Source organism: Vicugna pacos, chromosome 6 (genome assembly GCF_048564905.1).
Source record: "Vicugna pacos chromosome 6, VicPac4, whole genome shotgun sequence".
In the NCBI taxonomy this organism is placed as follows: Eukaryota; Metazoa; Chordata; class Mammalia; order Artiodactyla; family Camelidae; genus Vicugna; species Vicugna pacos.
In genome coordinates, this window is record NC_132992.1 from 84,487,505 (window position 1) to 84,506,068 (window position 18,564).

At 33.9% G+C, this 18,564-nt stretch overlaps 1 protein-coding gene across 1 annotated transcript in view; it reads right to left on the reverse strand.

The window, feature by feature from the left end:
• Nucleotides 1–18,564, reverse strand: part of CATSPERB (cation channel sperm associated auxiliary subunit beta) — a 101,107-nt gene that overhangs the window by 37,107 nt on the left and 45,436 nt on the right. Inside the window, exons 12-15 of the mRNA XM_072963623.1 lie at nt 18,329–18,375; nt 17,768–17,920; nt 15,983–16,132; nt 8,522–8,666 (exon numbers count right to left, since the gene is read on the reverse strand). Of these exons, the coding sequence (XP_072819724.1) occupies nt 8,522–8,666; nt 15,983–16,132; nt 17,768–17,920; nt 18,329–18,375 (495 nt within the window). The remainder of the gene's footprint in view (nt 1–8,521; nt 8,667–15,982; nt 16,133–17,767; nt 17,921–18,328; nt 18,376–18,564) is intronic.

The window sequence follows — 18,564 nt, forward strand, 5'->3', positions numbered from 1 at the left end:
TGACACTAGTAATTCATACCAAGCAAGAGCAACACAATTACTAAAATAATTACTGGTAGCATAGGATGGAGTAGTCTGTGGAGTGCTGGATAACAACAGCAAACATGGTTTTGAGGGAGACAGTATGGCTCAGTGGTAGACTGCATGTTTACCATGCACAAGGTCCTAGGTTCAATCCCCAGTACCTCCATTTAAAATAATAATAGTAAATAAATAAAACTAAGTACCACCCCCCTCCAAAAAAACAACTAAACAAAAAAAATTGTTAAAAATGAACATGGTTTTTGTAAAGATTGTGGGGTAGTATGATTTATGGATGTACTGGAGAGCTTACCAAAAACAAACAAACTAACAAACAAAAACCTATGACCTTGAATATCCAACTCAAGGCCAGAGTAGAGAACCTGACAGCTGTAAGAAGAAGGAAACTTATCTCACACCACACACAAATTTAGAAATTTTACACAGATCTATATAAGAAATCAGCTGGAAGAAAACAGGAGAATATCTTCATCGATTTGGGACAGGCGAAGATTTCTTAAACAGGATATAAGAAGCAAGAAGCACTAGCCGTAAAAGAAAAGACTGAGGAATTTGAACTTTAAAGAATTAATAACTTTGTTCATCAATAGATACCATGAAGTGAATAAAAATAACAAGCCACTAGTTGGGAAAAGATGATAGCAAGTCATATTTCTAAAAAAAGACTCCTATCCATAATACATTAAAAACTCATAGAAGTCAATAAGGAAAAGTCAATACAATAAAAAATTGATTAAAAAAAAGACTCAAAGAGATAATTTACAGAAAAAGACATAAAAATTGGCCAGTGAACACATGAAAATGTGCTCAACGCTATTACCCATGCAAACGAAATCTTCAATGAGATACCATTACATACTCAGCATAATGGCTTACTATTCAAACAACTAACAATACTAAGAGTTGGTCAGAAGAGGGAGCAACTGGAATTCCTTTAGATTGCTCGTAGGACAGTACACTGATACAATCACCTTGGGAAAATGTTGGCAGCAGTCAATATTTTTTCCTCACAAAAACCTAAACAAACATATACTTTATGATGTAGCAATTCCGTTCTGAGGTATATACCCAACAGAAATAAAAGCTCTGCTTAGCAAAAACACTTACGCAAGAATGTTTATAACTACTTTATTTATAATAGGCCCCTAATGGAAGCAATTCAAATACCTATCATCAGTGGTATGGCAAAATAAATCGCCATACATTCATACAGTGGAGGACTATGCAGCAGTGAAAAAGAACAAATTACTAATATGAAAGACTCTCACAGTCATAATGTTGACTGGAAAAAGTCAGACATACAAGAACATATACTGCATAATTCTGTTCATAGGAAGTTCAAAACCAAGCATAACTAATCTGTGGTATTAGAAGTCAGAGTAATGGCTACCCTTCAAGGTATACTGACAGGAAAGAGGCATGAGGGAGCTCTCTAGAGCACTGAGAATGCTCTGTATTTTGCTCTACTTTCCAACCCTTCCCAATGAGATGGATAGTTTTTGTTTATTTCACAATCATACAATGCCTAGTGTCAGATTTCCAAATGCTACTACTGCATGACTGCCGTCTCAACAAATGATTCAGACAAATTAACCACAAAGATTAACCTTGATACCAACATAAACTGAACAGAAGTTTTGTGGCAGAAGAGAGAATAAACAAACACAGTGGTGAAGATCTGAGACAAGAATCAGAATTCTGTGGTCTCTCTTTATCCTGAATAAGGAAGGACTGTTGAGGGGATTTTATGACAGTAAAGCTGCTTCTGTTGGTGAGCGTCAAGGACACAAAATCAAGGCCTTAGAAACCATGCTTTATAGAGTCATATCAGAAATCTTTAGAAAGCTTATTGTTATCATAGACTTACAAGGGCAGAAGAAACTAGTTTTAAGTTTAGACAGTCAAGAATGCTGACAATGTTAAAAACAAAGAAACAGACAAAAACCCCAGCCTTGCTCTTGTCTTGGAGACAATCAGTGTTTTTTTTTTGGAATCCGGTCTAATCAGTTATCTCCAAGCCTACCCCAATCTCTAAACTTACTCAATGATCTATGAAAGTGTACTTGAACACTGGGAGATGTTCCTTCAGGGAGACTGTATTTCTGAAGGTAGATCTCATTTGTCTATTAAGTTACTGAATTTCAGCATTTTTTTTTTTACAATTGGTAGCTTTATCAACTTATGAATGCCTGAAAAAGTGAACCAAAAAATGTATGAAAACTATAAGCTTCTCTGAAGAAAACATAGGATTAAATCTTCATGTCCATGAATCAGGCAATGGTTTCATTAGATAAGACACCAAAATCACAAACAACAAAAGGAAAAACAGATAAATTGGATTTGATCAAAATTTAAAATGCTTGTGTCTCAAAAAAAGCACCACCAAAAAAGTAAAAGATAACTCAGAGAATGAGAGCAGATACATGCAAATCATGTATCTGATAAGAGACTTACCTCCAGAATATATAAAGTACTTTTACAACACAACAATAAAAAGACAATTAACCCAATATTAAATGGGCAAAGTATTTGATGAGCTATTTCTTCAAAAAAAAATAAATAAATGGCCAATGAACACATGGAAAGATTCTTAACATCATTAGTTATTAGGGAAATGCAAACCAAAACCACACTGAGATATGACTTTTCATCCACTAGGGTAACTAAAATTTTTCAAAGACAGACAATAATAAGTGCTGGTGAGGATGGAGGGCAATAATCTCCATATATTGCTAGCAGGAATGTAAAATGGTACAGTCACACTTCTTCAAAATGTTAAACACAGAGTTACCATATGATCCAGCAATGAGAATCCTAAGTATATATCCAAGAGAACTGAAAGCATTATTTCTACACAAAACTTCTACACAAATAATCATAATAATATTAATCATAATAGCCAAAAAGTGTAAAAAAATCAAATGCCCATGAATCCAAATATCCTGATAAATGGATAAAGAAAATGTGCCAAATCAGTACACTAAAATATTATTCAGCCACTAAAAGGAATGAAGTATTGCTATGACATGGATGAAACTTGAAGACATTATATTAAGTAAATAAGCCAGTCACAAAAGGACAAATACTGTATGATTCCACTTAGGTGGGGTGTCTAGAGTGGTCAAATTCATACATTCAGAAAGTAGTTAGAATAGATAAACAAGATTATATTGTATAGCACAGGGAAATATATACAAGATCTTGTGGTAGCTCACAATGAAAAAATTGTGACAATGAAAAGATGTATGTTCATGTATAACTGAAAAATTGTGCTCTACACTGGAATTTGCCACAACATTGTAAAATGACTATAACTCAATAAGAAAATGTAAAAAAAAAAAAAAAGAAAGAAAAGAAAGTAGTTGCCAGAGGATGGGGGAAGGGAGAATGGGAAATTATTTAATAGCAATGGGGTCTAAGTCTGGGAAGATGGAAATATTCTGGAGGGACATGGATGCAGCATTTCATTGCAGCATTATTCAGAATAAATAAGACACAGAAACAACCTAAGCGTTCACTGACAGATGAATGAATAAAGAAAATGTGATATACACACAACAGAATATTATTTGGCCATAAAAAAGAAGAAAATCCTGACATTCACAACAATGGATAAAACTTAGAGCATTATTCTAAGTGAAGGTAAGTCAGAGAAAGACAAACACTGTATGACCTCACTTATATATGGAATCTACTAAAAAAGAATCAAACTTTTATAGAAATTGAGAGCAGAACGATGGTTGCTGGGGTGTGGTGGCAAGGAGTGGGAAGGACTAATTGGTAAAGATGGTCAAAGTGTACAAATTTCCAATTATAAGATGAATAAGTTCTGGGGATGAAATGTATAGCACAGTGACATAGTTAATAATACTATACGTATATTTGAAGGTTGCTATAAGAGTAAACCTTATCTTAAAAGTTCTCATCATACAAAAAATTATAACTACGTGAGATGGTAAATGTGTTAACTAACCTTATTGTGATAATCATTTTGCAATATGTATATATATCAAATAATTACATTCTACATCATAAACGTATACAATATTATATCAATTACATCCCAATAAAGCTGGGGAGAAAAGCCAGGACATTCAAAAGCAACTGCATATACAAGGAAAATTAGAAACTGATTACACAAACTTGGGAAAAGACATTGACTCAGGAAAGACCTAAGATGACCTTAAGTTTACACTTCAGGCTGATTCTTGGCATAGAGACAACCCATAATGATAAAAACAAAAACATAACAAAAAAGCAAACCCTGGGGAAGGGGGAGAATCTGATTTCCAGATCTACTATATGATTATATTCAAATATCCAAAAAGATCACAAAGAATACAAAGAAACAGAAAAGTATAGCCCATTCAAAGGAATAAAAATAAATCAACAGAAATGTTCTATCTTAAATATGTTCAAAGAATGAAAGGATTATATGGTGAAAGTCAAGAAAATATTGTTTGAACAAAATGGAAATATCATTAAAGAGACAGAAAACCTAAAAGAACCAAAAAGAAATTCTGCAGCTGAAAAGTACAAAAACCAAAATGAAAAAAACCTGCTAGAGGGACTCAAAGGTAGAAGAAGGAATTAGTTAACCTGAAGATAGGATAATGAAAATTATCAAGTCTGAGGAACAGAAAGAAAAGTGATTGAAGAAAAGTGAACAATGGTTTGTAACTGTACTTTTGTTTTCTACATGATTTAAGAGACTGACATATTTAAAGAAAAACGAATTAGTAATTTAAAAGCTAGTACTACTTACTGTTAACTTAGGTTTGAACTCTAAATCTCTTTTTCTACATAATTTTGGAGATTAATGAATTTAAAAGAATTATTAGTTTATGTTTGGGGACAAAAAGTACAATGATGTAATTTTGTGACATCAACAGCTAAAACAATAATAGTTGGAGACTTCAATACCCCACTCACAATTATGGATAGAACACCAGACAGAAGATACTTAAAGATATCAAGGACTTAAACAGCACAGTAAGCCAACTAGATCTAATAGACATATACAGAATACTCCACCCCAAAACAATACATACACTTCTTCTCAAGGGCATATGAAACATTTTTCCAGGACAGACTATAAGTTATGCCACAAATTAAGTTTCAGTAGATTAAAAAATAAAAATATCACACAATGTATCTTCTCTGATCATAAGGAAATGAAGTTAAAAATCAGTAACAAAGAAAACTGGAAAAGTCACAAAACTGTCGAAACTAAACAATGCACATTTAAACCACTAATCTATTAAAGAAGAAATCACAAGGGAAATTGGAAAATAACTTAGACACAAATGAAAATGAAAACACAACATACCAAAAGTTACGGAATGAAGCAAGACTGGTGCTAAGGGGGAAATTTATTGTTATAAACATCTACTTTAAAAATAAATAAGAAATGACTGAAAGGAGCCAAAAGGCACAAACCTCTAATTATAAAATAAATAAGCCACGGAGACGTACAGGCATACACTGGAGATACTGCACATTTGTTTCCAGGCCACCACAATAAAGCGAATATTGCAAAATAGACAGTCACATGAACTTTTTTGTTTCCCAGTATATATAAAAGTTATGTTTACACTAGGCTGTAGTCTATTAAGGGTGCAATAGTATTATGTCTTAACAAAAATATACATACCTTAATTTTAAAATACCTTATCACTAAAAAAGAGTGCTAACCGTCATCTGACAATATATTTGTTATTGTCAATAATAGTTAACAATTCAATTTGTTAAAAAAAAAAGCAGTATCTGCAAAGTGCAATAAAGCAAAGTACAATAAAAGGATGTATTGGTGTATGCTTGTAATGTACATTATGGTGACTATAGTTAATAATATCATATTACATATATGAAAGTTGCTGAGAGAGTAGACTTTAAAAGTTCTCATCATAAGAAAAAAAAGATTTTTAACTGTGTATGTTGGCAGATGTTAACTAGACTTACTGGCGTGGACATTTCACAATTTATACAAATATCAAATCGTTGTACACCTGAAACTCATATAATGCTATATGTCGATTACACCTCAATTTAAAATTAATTAAAATTGTTAAATTAAAACAAGAAAACAAGAAATTTCTCAAATCAACAATTTAACTTTAAAACCTAAGGACCTAGAGAAAGAAGAACAAAGTAAATCAAAAGCTAGCAGAAGGAAGGAAATAAAGATTAGAGGGAGATAAATGAAATAGAGAGCAGAAAAACAAGACAGAAGATCAATAAAACCAAAAGTTGGTTCTTTGAAAAGATCAATAAAACTTCTACAGAAATAGAGGGGATTATGAGAGAGTAGTAGAAACCCACAAAGTGGATAAGCTAGATGACATGAAAAAATTCCTGGAAAAATAAAAGCTGTAAGATGAAATCATAAATAAATATAAAATCTGAATAGTTCTAAAACTAGTAAGAAGAATGAATTAGTAACAAAAAAAATCTCTCAACAAAGAAAAGCCCTGGACTGATGGCTTCACTAGTGAATTTTACAAAACACTTAAAGAACTAATACCAATCCTTCTCAAACTTTTCCAAAAAATTGAAAAGGAAGGAATATTTCCCAACTTATTCCATGAGGTCAGTGTTATCTTGATACCAAAGTCAGACAAAGACACTACAAAAAAGAAAACAATAGACCAATATCCTTGATTAATACTGAAGCATAAATCCTCAAATTACTACAAACAGAATTTAGCAGCACATTAAAAGGATTATACGCCATGACTAAGTGGGATTTATTCCTGAAATGCAAGGGTGGTTCAATATATGAAAATTGATCAATGTAATATCCCACATTAACAGAATGATAGGAAAAAACCCACAACATCATCTCAATTGATACAAAAAGGCATTTGACAAAATTCAACATACTCTCATGATAAAAACACTTTTTGGACTAGAATATGGGGTGGGGGGAACTACCTCAACACAGTGAAAGCCATATAGGAGAAATCCACAGTGAGCATCATACTTAATGGTAAAAGACTTAAAGCTTTTCCTCTAAGATCAGGAATAAGACAAGGAAGCCCACTGTCACTATTTCTATTCAATAGAGTAGTGGAAGTTCTAACCAGAGCTGTTAGACAAAAAAAGCAATTAAAAACCACATATATTGAAAAGGAATTAGTAAAGTAATCTCAGTTCACAGAGGATATAATCTTAAATGTAGAAAACCCTAAAGTTTCTCCAAAAAAACTGTTAGAATTTGGCAATGTAGCAGGATATAAAATCAATACTCAAAAATCAGTTGCATTCCTATAGACTAACATGAATAATAAGAAAAGGAAATTAGGAAAACAATTCCATTTACAATAGCATCAAAAAGAATAAAATACTTAAGATATAACTTAACCAAAGAGGTTAAGGGTAACCCACAGAATGGGAGAAAATGTTTGCAAATCATATATCTGGTAGGGGATTAATATCCAGAATAAATATACCACTCCTAAAACTCAATGACAGAAATAAGCAATCTGATTAATGGGCAAAGGACTTGAAAAGACATTTCTCCAAAGAAGATATAAAAATGTCCAATAAACACATGAAAAGATGTTCAACATCACTAACAACTAGGGAAATGCAATAAAAACCATAATGAAATACCACTTCACACCCATTAAGATGAATACTATTAAAAAAAAAAACCACCCAGAAAATAACAAGTGTCAACAAGGATGTGAAGAAATTGGAACCCTTTTACACTGGTGGTCAGAAGGTACAATGGTACAGTGCTGCAGAAAACAATATTGAAGTCTGACAAAAAATTAAAAATAGAATTATCATATGATCCAGCTATCTCACCTCTGGGTATAAACCCAAAAGAATTAAAAGCAAAGTCTCAAAGATATATTTGTACACCCACATTCATAGTAACACTATTCACAATAGCTAAAACATGGAAGCAACCCACGTGTCCACTGATGGATGAATGGATAAGCAAAATGTTGTATATACCAAACAGTTAAATATTATTCAGCCTTAAAGATGAAGAAAACTCTGACATATGCTACCACATGGATGAACCTTGAGAACATTATGCTAAGTGAACTAATCTAGTCACAAAAGGACAAATGCTATATGATTCCACTTATATGAGGAACCAGAGTAGCCAAAAACATAGAAATAGAAAGTAGAATGGTGAGTTGTGCGGAGGTGCGGGGAGGAGGGAAATGGGGGTTTATTGTTTAAAAGGTATAGAATTTCAAGATGAAAAGAGTTATGGAGGTGGATGATGGTGATGGTTGTAGAATATCTGCATGTATTTAATAACACTGAACTTGTACACTTACACTTTAAGATGGTAAATATTGTTTTGTTTGTTTTATCCCAATAAAATTTTTTAAAAATCATTCACTCCTAATAGGTCTGAGACCCTAGGATTAGTTGATTAATATGGTAGATTTAAAAATCTATCTTCTAATCCCTGGCTCACATGTAGTGCTTATACCAATAAAAGTGAATTTCTCACCTGCCTTTGTCAAGTAAACCTTTCCACTTTGGGAAATGAAAGTAATATCTGAAGTATAAAAACTATGGTAAGTATTCTTAATGATATCACCATGAAAGTCGGCTATTAGCTCAAAGGTGTTGCCGCCATCAATTGAAAGCCATACCTAAGGGAGTAAAAAGATAATACTTCACTAAAGAGCTGCCAAGTAATCGTCAACGATTACCTATCAGCCTAATCTTCCTAAATAAGAAAAATCATGCAGCACAGTCTTTCCCATACTCCTACATCCATTACACACACACACACACACACACACACAAACACACACACACACACACATACACACAAGTGTACAGACTGTTTACCTACTTGGTAAACCTTCCATTTCCTTCCTAGATTTTGTGCAACAGCGTATGTGGCAGTTTTCAGTTCTATATAGTATGCATCATGAATGTATAAAAGAACAAAGTTATACTGCTATCTCCCAGCTGAGTCCTCCTTGTTCATAAAAGGATGAAGTGTTGGGTGCATTTGGATATGGAAGGAGAGTGCCTACCCATACTGAAATGAGACTTCTGTGCTAAATTCCTTAATTAGTTCTAAAAGTTTTTTTTGTTTTTGTTTTTGGAGAATCTTTAGAGTTTGTGGACAGAGATCATTTTCAATACAGATACTTTACATTTATTTTTCTTGTCTAATAGCTCTGGTTAGAACTTCCAGTACTATACTGAACAGAAGTGGTGAGAGTGGGTTTCCTTCATTGTTTCTGATTTTAGAGGAAAAGCTTTCTTTCACCATTGAATATGTTGTTCACTGTGGGTTGCTCCTATGTGGCTTTCTTTATTTTGAGGTAGTTTTCATCTATTTAAATTATGTTAAGTGTTTTTATCATGAAAGTATGTTGAATTTTGTGAAACGCAATTTTATATCAATTGAGATGATGCTGTGGATTTTTTTTCTCCTTCATTCCTTTAATGTGGTGTATTATATTGATCGACTTTCATATGTTGAACATTCCTATGTTCTAGGAACAAATCCCACTTGGTCATGGTATGGATAATCTTTTTTTTTTAAATTGAAGTATAGCTGATTTACAATGTTGTGTTAGTTTCTGGTGTATAGCATAGTGATTCAGCCATCTACACATATGGCTAATCCTTTTAATGTGCTGTTGAGTTCAGTTTGCTAGTATTTTCTTGAGAATTTCTGTATCAGTGTTCTTCAGGGATTGGTCTCTAGTTTTCGTTTCCCATATTATCCTCCTCTAGCTTTGGTATCAGGGTAATGGTGGCTTCATAGAATGACCTTTGAAGTATTCTTTCCTCTTCAATTATTTTGATAAGGGTTTGAGGAGGATTGGTGTTAATTCTTCTTTATATTTGGAACAATTCACCAATGAAGGCACCTGGTCTGGGCTTTTCTTTGTTGGGAGGTTTGATTACTGATTTAATCTCCTAACTAGTTATCGGTCTGTTCAAATGTCCTATTTCTTTATGATTTAGTATTGGTAGGTTGTGTGTTTCTAGGAATTCACTCATTTTTTCTAGGTTATCCAGTTTGTTAGCATACAACTGTTCATAATATTCTCAATTCCTCCTCATTTCTGTGACATCAATGGTAAAGTCCACTCTTTTCATTTTTTATTTTAGTTGAGTCTTCTTTTTCTTTTCTTTGTTAATCTAGCTAATGGTTGTTAATAAACAAGCTCTTAATTTCATTGCTTTTTTTTCCTATTGTTTTTCTATTCTCTGCTGCATTTATATCTTCTCTAGTCTTTATTATTTCCTTCCATCTGCTAGCTTTTGGTTTGGTAGCTCTTCTTTGTCTAGCTCCTTAAGTTATAAAATTAGGTTGTTAATTTGAGGTTTTTTCTTTTTCATATGTGTTTATAGCTATAAACTTCCCTGATAGTACTACTATTGCTACATCCCATAAGTTATGGTATATTTTGTTTTCATTTAATTTTCTCAAGGTATTTTCTAATTTCCCTTATGACTACTTCTTTGACTCACTGGTTGTTTTAAAAATGTGTTGATTAATTCCACTTACTTGTGGATTTTCCATCTTTCCTTCTATTGATTTCTAGTTTCATTCCATTTGGTTGGAAAATATACTTTGTATAATTTCAGTCTTTCTAAATGTGTTGAGACATGTTTTGTGGCCTTACATATGGTCTATTCTGGTTGTATTTGAGAAGAATTTATACTGCAGTTGCTGGGTACAGTATTCTGATTATATCTGTTAGGTCCAATTGGTCTGCAGTGTTGTGTAAGTCCTCTATTTCCTTACTCTTCTTCTGTCCATTTGTTCTATTCATTGAAAGTGGAGTATTGAGGTCTCCTGCTATTATGTTGCTATTTCTCCCTTCAATTCTTTCTAATTCTGCATCATATATTTAGGAGCCCTGATATTTGGTGCATAAATATTTATAATAGTTATGTCTTCTTGGTGAATTGATTTTTTATTCTTATATAATATCTTTGTCAATTTTTGACTTAAAGTCAATTTTGTATGGTATTATATAGCCATCCTTGCTCTCTTTCAGATACCATTTGCATGAAATATTTTTAAAATCTTTTCACTTTCAGCTATGTGCATCCTCAGATCTAAAGAGAGATTTTTGTAGACAGCATATAGTTGCATCTTGTTTTTTTTTTTAAATTCATTCAGCTAATTTATGTCTTTTGATTGGGAAATTTAGTCCATTTACATGTAAAGTAACTACTGTATGGAAGGACTTACTATTGCCATTTTGTTTACTGTTTTGTATGTCTTGTATCTTTTTGTCTTTCCTTTCCTTTCTTATTGTCTTGCTTTCTCCTTTGTTAAATATTTTGTAGTGGCATGCTTTGATTTCCTTCTAATTTTCTTGTGCATATATTCTATACTTTTTTTTTCTGTGTGGTTACCATCACAATTGTATTAAAAAATCTTATTCTATTTTTAATCTGATAACAATTTAACTTTAATTGCATACAGAATCTTCTATACATCCCCATCCCCCTTTATGCTATTAATGTCATATATTACATATTTTAATATTATATACTCATGAACATATTTATTGTTCAAAAATGTTTTCTTTTGTAAATTCTATACAAGAATTAAACGTGAATTTATGCACCAAAATCACATTAATACAAGTGATTATGTTTGCACATGTATTTACATTAAGGAAAATTTTATACTTTTGTGTGATTTCATGTTGATGTCTAGCACCCTTTACTTTCATCTTGCAGGATTCTCTTCAGCATTTTTTTTTTTTTAGCAGAACAGTCATAGTTGTAATGAACTCTTTCAGCTTTAGTTTATCTGGGAAAAGTCAATTTCCCCATCATTTTTGAAAGACAGTTTACCAAATACAGTATTTTTTATGGATTTCTATTTTTTTAAATATATTTTTGTTGAAGTACAGTCAGTTTACAATGTTACATCAATTTCTGGTGCACAGCACAATACTTCAGTCACATAGGAACATACATACGTTCATTCTCATTATTCTTCACCATAGGTTACTACAAAATATTGAATATGGTTCCCTGTGCTATACAGTATAAACTTGTTGTTTATCTGTTTTATATATATTAGTTAGTATCTGCAAATCTCCAACTCCAAATTTATCCCTTCCTGCCCCCTTATCCCCCTGGTAACCATAAGTTTGTATTTTATGTCTGTGAGTCTGTTTCTGTTTTGTAAATAAGTTTTTTTTTTTTTTTAAGTTTCCATATATAAGTGGTATCATGTGGTATTTTTCTTGCTCCTTCTGGTTTAATTCACTTAGAATGACATTTTCCAGTTACAATATTCTTAACTGACAGGTATTCTTCCCTTTCAGCACTTTGAATATATTATCCTATCCCCTTCTGACTTGCAAGGCTTCTGCTGAGAAATTCACTGATAATCTTATGAAAGTTCCCTTGTATGTGACAAAGTCACTTTTCTCTTGCTGTTTACAAGATCTCTTTCTGCCTTTGACCTTTGACCTTTTGATTTTCTGTGTCTTGGTGTTGGTCTCTTTGGACTTACTCTGATTGGAATTCCTTGAGCTTCTTTAATGTGTATGTCCATGTTTTCCCTTCAGATTTGAGAAGTATTTGACCATTATTTCTTTATATGAGCTCTGTGCCTGCTTCTCTCTCTCTTCACCTTCTGAGACTCCCATAATGCATATGTAAGTCTGACAGCATCCCATAAGTTCCTGAGGCTCTCTTCACTTTTTTTCATTTGTTTTTCTTTTTTGCTCCTCTGACTTGATGACTTCAATTTGCTGATTCTTTCTTCTGCTTGATCAAGTTTGTTGTTAAACTCCTCCAGTGAATTTTCCAGTTTATTGTATTTTTCAGTTCCAGAATTTCTCTTTGAGCTTTTAAATTAGTTTCTCTGATATTCTCATTTTGTCCATGCATTAGTTTCCTGATTTCTTTTAGTTGTCTATCTGTGTTCTTGTCTAGCTCATTGAGCATCTTTAGGAAGTTGTTTTAAATTCTTTGTCAGGCATCTCATAGATCTGCATTTCCTTAGAGTCATTTTTCTGGAGTTTTATTTTGTTCCTTTGATTGGACCATGCTTCCCCACTTCTTTGTATTCCTTGTGATTGTTGTTTTGAGACTTCGGCATTTGCTAAAGCAACCACACCTCCCAGTTTTTATGGACTGGTTTCACACAGACCTTTACCGATCTGCCCAGTTAAAGGTTCTAGGACCTCTGAAATCTTTTCTGAGAAAACATCTTCTCTGGCTTGTGCTGTGCTTTCAGTTGTCTCAAATTCCCTGAACAGCTTATCTCTGACTCTTCTCAGAAGCCCATTAGCTCTTGTCGCCCCTAGCATCTGCCTGCAGAACCACAGTTCTAATGTGCTGCAGCAATATCTGTTTTCAGTAGTTTTCAAACAAGTCTACCAGTTCCATCAGTGTTCTGAGTCAGGCAAGACAGATTCTGTTCTGTCAGGTAGCCCCTGGTCTGGGCAGAATATGGGGTGCACTGTTATCTCTTTTGTTTCTGTTCTGAGAGAGGATCCCTGGTGTGGGAAGTTTCCTTCAATTGTGCTGCACTAAATCAAATAGGAGGGGAGGGATGGATGGATGTGCAAAATGTTGTAGGCTTTTCTATCTCTTTTGCTGGAATCCCTTTTGACTTCAGATTGGTCTGGGTGCTGTAGCTTCTCAACTTGTCTCTAAAGTTCTTGCAAAGGTATTTGGTCCATATATTGTTATCTTGGTGGCTTTGGGAGAAAGTGAGGGTCTGAAGCATCCTAGTCTGCCATCTTGTCAATATTATTCCCCTCTTTCAGCAGTTTCCAAACACTGCTGCCTGTTGTGTCAGTGTTCTGAGTTAGGCAAGTTCCCTTGAACAGCCCCCAGACAAGCCAGAACATTGGATGCAATGTCTATTCTTCTGTTCCCATTCCAAGGGAGGATCCCTGCTGTTGGAGGGATGCTGGGTTGGATGCAGCAGGACAGATGGACAAATGCTGCACATTTTCCTACCCTTTTTTAGAATCCCTTTTTGGTTTTATGTTGGGCTGTGTGCCATAGCTCCTCAATTGGTCTCTAAAGTTCTTGCAAAGGTACTCTGATCTATATATTGTTGCTAACTCAGTGTCTCTGTGGGAGAGCAAGGCACTGAAGCTTCTTAGTCTGCCGTCTTGCTGACCCACGATTCTTCTTTTTAATGGAGGTGAAGTTCTCTTTTTCTTCATCATTCCTGCTTTTTCAGTCTGGTTTTAAAATGCTTTCCTTACCCTGACTTCCAGATGATATCCACTATTTGTTCCTCTGAAAGTTTTGATATTTAAATTAATCCATCACGAGTTGAACTTGCACCATGGGGATGTAGTTCAACATCTTCCATATGTATAGCCAAACTTCCGATCCCATTTTGAGCAGTCTCTTATTTCCCCCTGTGATGTTACTTTGGCCTCTGTTAACATTCTAGATATGCATGGGTCTATTTGTAGGCTATTTTATTCCATTGGTCAATTTGTCTGTTCCTGAGCCCAAACTGTATTATCATAATTACTAAAGATCTTTTAAAAGGGTTAATGTCTGGTAATGCGACTCCTTCTTCCTTATTCTTCTTTAGAACTATCTTGGTTACTCTTGGTCTTTTGTTTTCCCATGTATATTTTCTTTTCTTAAAAAAATTGAGGTATAATTGACATATACCATATAGACTTCAGAGTCAACTAAACGCCACATAAATCTTGGTATTTTGATTAGAGTTGTATTAGGTCTACAGATTAATTTAAGGAAGAACTGATAAGTCAAGTTTTCATATCCATAAGAATGTTTATGTCCATTTCTTTATAAAGTTTTAAATGTCCTTCAGTAGGGTTTATAATTTTCTACATATAGGTCTTGGAAATCTTTTCTTAGATTTACTCTTAAGTACTTCATAGTTTTTATTTGTGTGTTTCTGTTTTGTTTTGGCTACTGTAAAAATAATGGCTTAAAAATTATGCTTTCAAATTTACTGTTGATCATGTGCAGAAATGAAATTTACTTTACCTCCCACCATGTTTAGCGTTTCCATTTGTTTTAGCAATTTGTATGTAATTTTTAGATTTTTGATATAGACAATCATATCTTCTGCAAGTACCCAGTTTACTACTATTTAATATTCATGCCTTGATTTCTTTTTTTCTTTGTCTAATTGCATTCCTCAATGTACATTTTTCATTTCTTAATAGTTTCTTGATAGAACTCCAATTGTGGTTAATACAACCCCCCTCCTTCTCCACTACATCTATACCCCTACAACTGAACATGAAGAACATTTAATAAAGCTGCACTAGTCACATGTTGAATTCATGAGCACAGAGCTCAAGCAATCATACCACATTCTTTTAATCAATTCATTCTCCCATCCTCCTAGGTAACTATTTTACTCTTCTCTCTTTCTTCAACACCCCAACATTCCTCCTTCATCCTCACTCTTAAATAATAACTTTGGTTTTTGTTGATAAAATAGAAAATAAATTCCCACATCTTCCATATCTACCCACGTACCAGCTTTTGAACTTGAAAACCCTTCCTTCCTCTTGCTACTACAGAACAACTGTCTGTGCTCCTAAGGCCAGCCTCTTCAGTGCTTCATAGATCTCATCTCCCTCATCTGTTTAGAAATGTCACTCTATCAATTTCTTCTCTCTTTTCCCTGCATCCCCAATTTTCCCCTCTCTACTGAATAATTCCCATAATTACACATAATTCCTCCTATCTTAAAAAATTTTCTTCTTTTGACTTCCTTTTCCCTTTCAAACACTACAGCACTTACCTGCTCCCCTTTTCTGCAAAACTCAGCAAAAGATTTGTTTGTATTCACTGTCACTTTCCTTTCCCCTCATTCTCTCCTCATCAGGTTTTCCACCTCCCAGATCAGCTGAATGACTCTGTTCTTTATTTGATGTATAATCACTCAGCATAGAGTAAGTGAATGATTTATACCTATACTGCACTGCAAGGTTTCATTTGTACATACCTGATTACCATAAGCATACAGAAAATGACTTCGTGGGTGGAATACCATGCCAACAGGAGAAAATGATGAAGGAAACAAGAAAACTGGAAATTTTGGTACTAATCTTGGTTTGTTGTTTTTTAGGATCCTCACTGTGGCAGTGGTATCTTTCTAGAAACAGATAAACAAAGCATGAGCAAATCGTAAGAGTTCTCCTGTTATAGAAACGACAGGCCAGCCAAGAGACAAGCACCACTCGGAGGGTTGGAGTACTCAGATTTATTACGCCGGCGGGCTCAGACGGGCTTCTGCTCTGAAGCTCTTAGCACCTCCAAGACATGTGCATGAAGTTTTATAGGGTTAATTACAAGCTTGGGGTATTCGGCCAATAGGCATGCATCAGCTTTAGCAGCATCATTATCACAAAAGCAGAGGCAGGGAATCAGCAAACCGACATTTATTAATTTAGATTTATGAGTTAGGCCCAGCAGAACTCAGATCAGTAATCTGACACTTGTTAAGCTTAGATTTACCAGTAGGCCCAGCCTGGCTTTTCCTTCACACTCCCATTAATATTACTAGTCTATGTTACAATTTTTAGAGTTTCTTGTTACTTGGATTTTGATTAAGATAGGGACACAACCATTAACATATATAGAATTGGAAGGATTAGCAACAATTTGTATCTCTTTACTCGGCCTCCTCCAACAATAGAGGTCCATTTTATAGATGTTGAATGTGACGTTGAGGAGATTAAGTCATTTGTCCATTATAAATGTCACAAGGAGACTGATCATAGAATCATTACTGAACAGACAGACTCCAATGCCCATGCTCATAACTATCCTGTCAAACTACTTTTTAAGAAGTGTGGATGTCTGGGTCACACTCCAGTTATGTTGGATCATGATTTTGAAGTGGATCAGAATATATGCACCCCAAGATATGCTGCTTTGGTATAAAGATTATGTTAAGCTGAAGGTATCTGAGATTCAACAAATGCAGAAAAAAATCCTTCCCTTATCTGACTAAAAGCACCAATTTCTCAAATATAAGGCTGCCACTAATTCCTCTTCACATCAGAACTACTCCTAGAAGGAAGAATATGAACATAACCTACCCCAAATCCCTCCTCTAAGAGAGTTTCATGCCCCTGAAGGAGATGGAAAGACCACTTATACCTGTATAAACAAACATAATCACAAACTTTCTTATATCCCATTTGTTCTCCTGTAAACCCATTATCTTTTCATTTGTTTTCCCTTAAGTGCCTATTCAATTACCAAGATAGTATATAACCTCCAAATTTTAACCACCTTTTTCAATTACTCATTACTGACTTTCACCCCGCATGTACGTGTACTGCATGCAGAAATAAATTGTTTTCTTTCCTTCTGTTAATCTGTCTTTTGTCAGTTTAATTTGTAGGGCCCTAATAACTGAACATAAGATGGGAGAGGAAAATTATTTTTTTCTCCCCCCAAGTCATGAGAATAGGGCTAGTTCTACTTTTTGTTCATTTAAACTAACCATTTTATGGAGACTTAAATTTATATCCTGGAGAATAAGCAAAAAAGAATCACTATGCAAACAGCATATTTTCCATTTTCATCAAATTGAATGATAATCAGAGGCAAGAAATCTCTAAAGTGTCAAACTATATTATTAACCATTAATAATTTTGCTGTAATCAATTTTATCAACATCTACCACCAAAGGTAACAAGAATTTGGAAATAAGTTTTGCTAAGGTAAATTTTCATGATTGTGGTGTCAAGAGCAATCATCTCTAGGCTATGAGGCTTACCTGGTTATGGCAGAGGTAGACTCCAGAACTTTGCTCTTGGTCAACAAGAAATGTTATCAACGTTGAAGGAATAGTTTTTGTTCCTTTGGAAATGGGAGGTAAGCAAGACAACCATTCAAGAAATGGTTCTTTACTATAAAAACAAGAGCTTGCCTACAAAAAGAGAAAGGAAAAGTAAATGCCATTCCTGAACTGTCAGAGTCCTAATTAGTTCTCGTAGGTTCAAATAAACTAATGAACCACTGTGTTGTCGTGACCACAAATAATCGTGATGTATCTTTAATGTCTGTGCTTCTCTTCTGGGGGATGTGACTTGAGAAAACACTGCAAAGCATCCCTTTTTGGCATGAATTGTTTTTCTAGAACCACTGTAGTGGGTCTAAATTTAACATAATTTGGTAATTACCATTAAATCCAAATAGAAGTACCACTGGCAGCAGAGAGTGATTGCTAAGCTTTTCAGTCTGCAGAACTGCCATTTTTTAGATTAATGACAATCTAAAAATGATGTAAATCATGTATAATAAAATTTTTTGTCTATTAAAACATTTAACAGCATACCTCACTTAGGGTCCTGTTTCTCTCAAAGGTGATAGTAACATAATCAACTATAAAATATAAAGGTGCAGAGATTATAAGCAACATCTATATTTTGAAATGTACCATTAGTTAAGTATATTCAACTACAATTTTCTTGTGCTTATAACAGGGCATGTGTATTGTCTCAGATTAAATTGACTGTTCTCTCAGTTTTAGGCCATTAACTTATACAAATCTATCTTTACTGTTTATTCTAT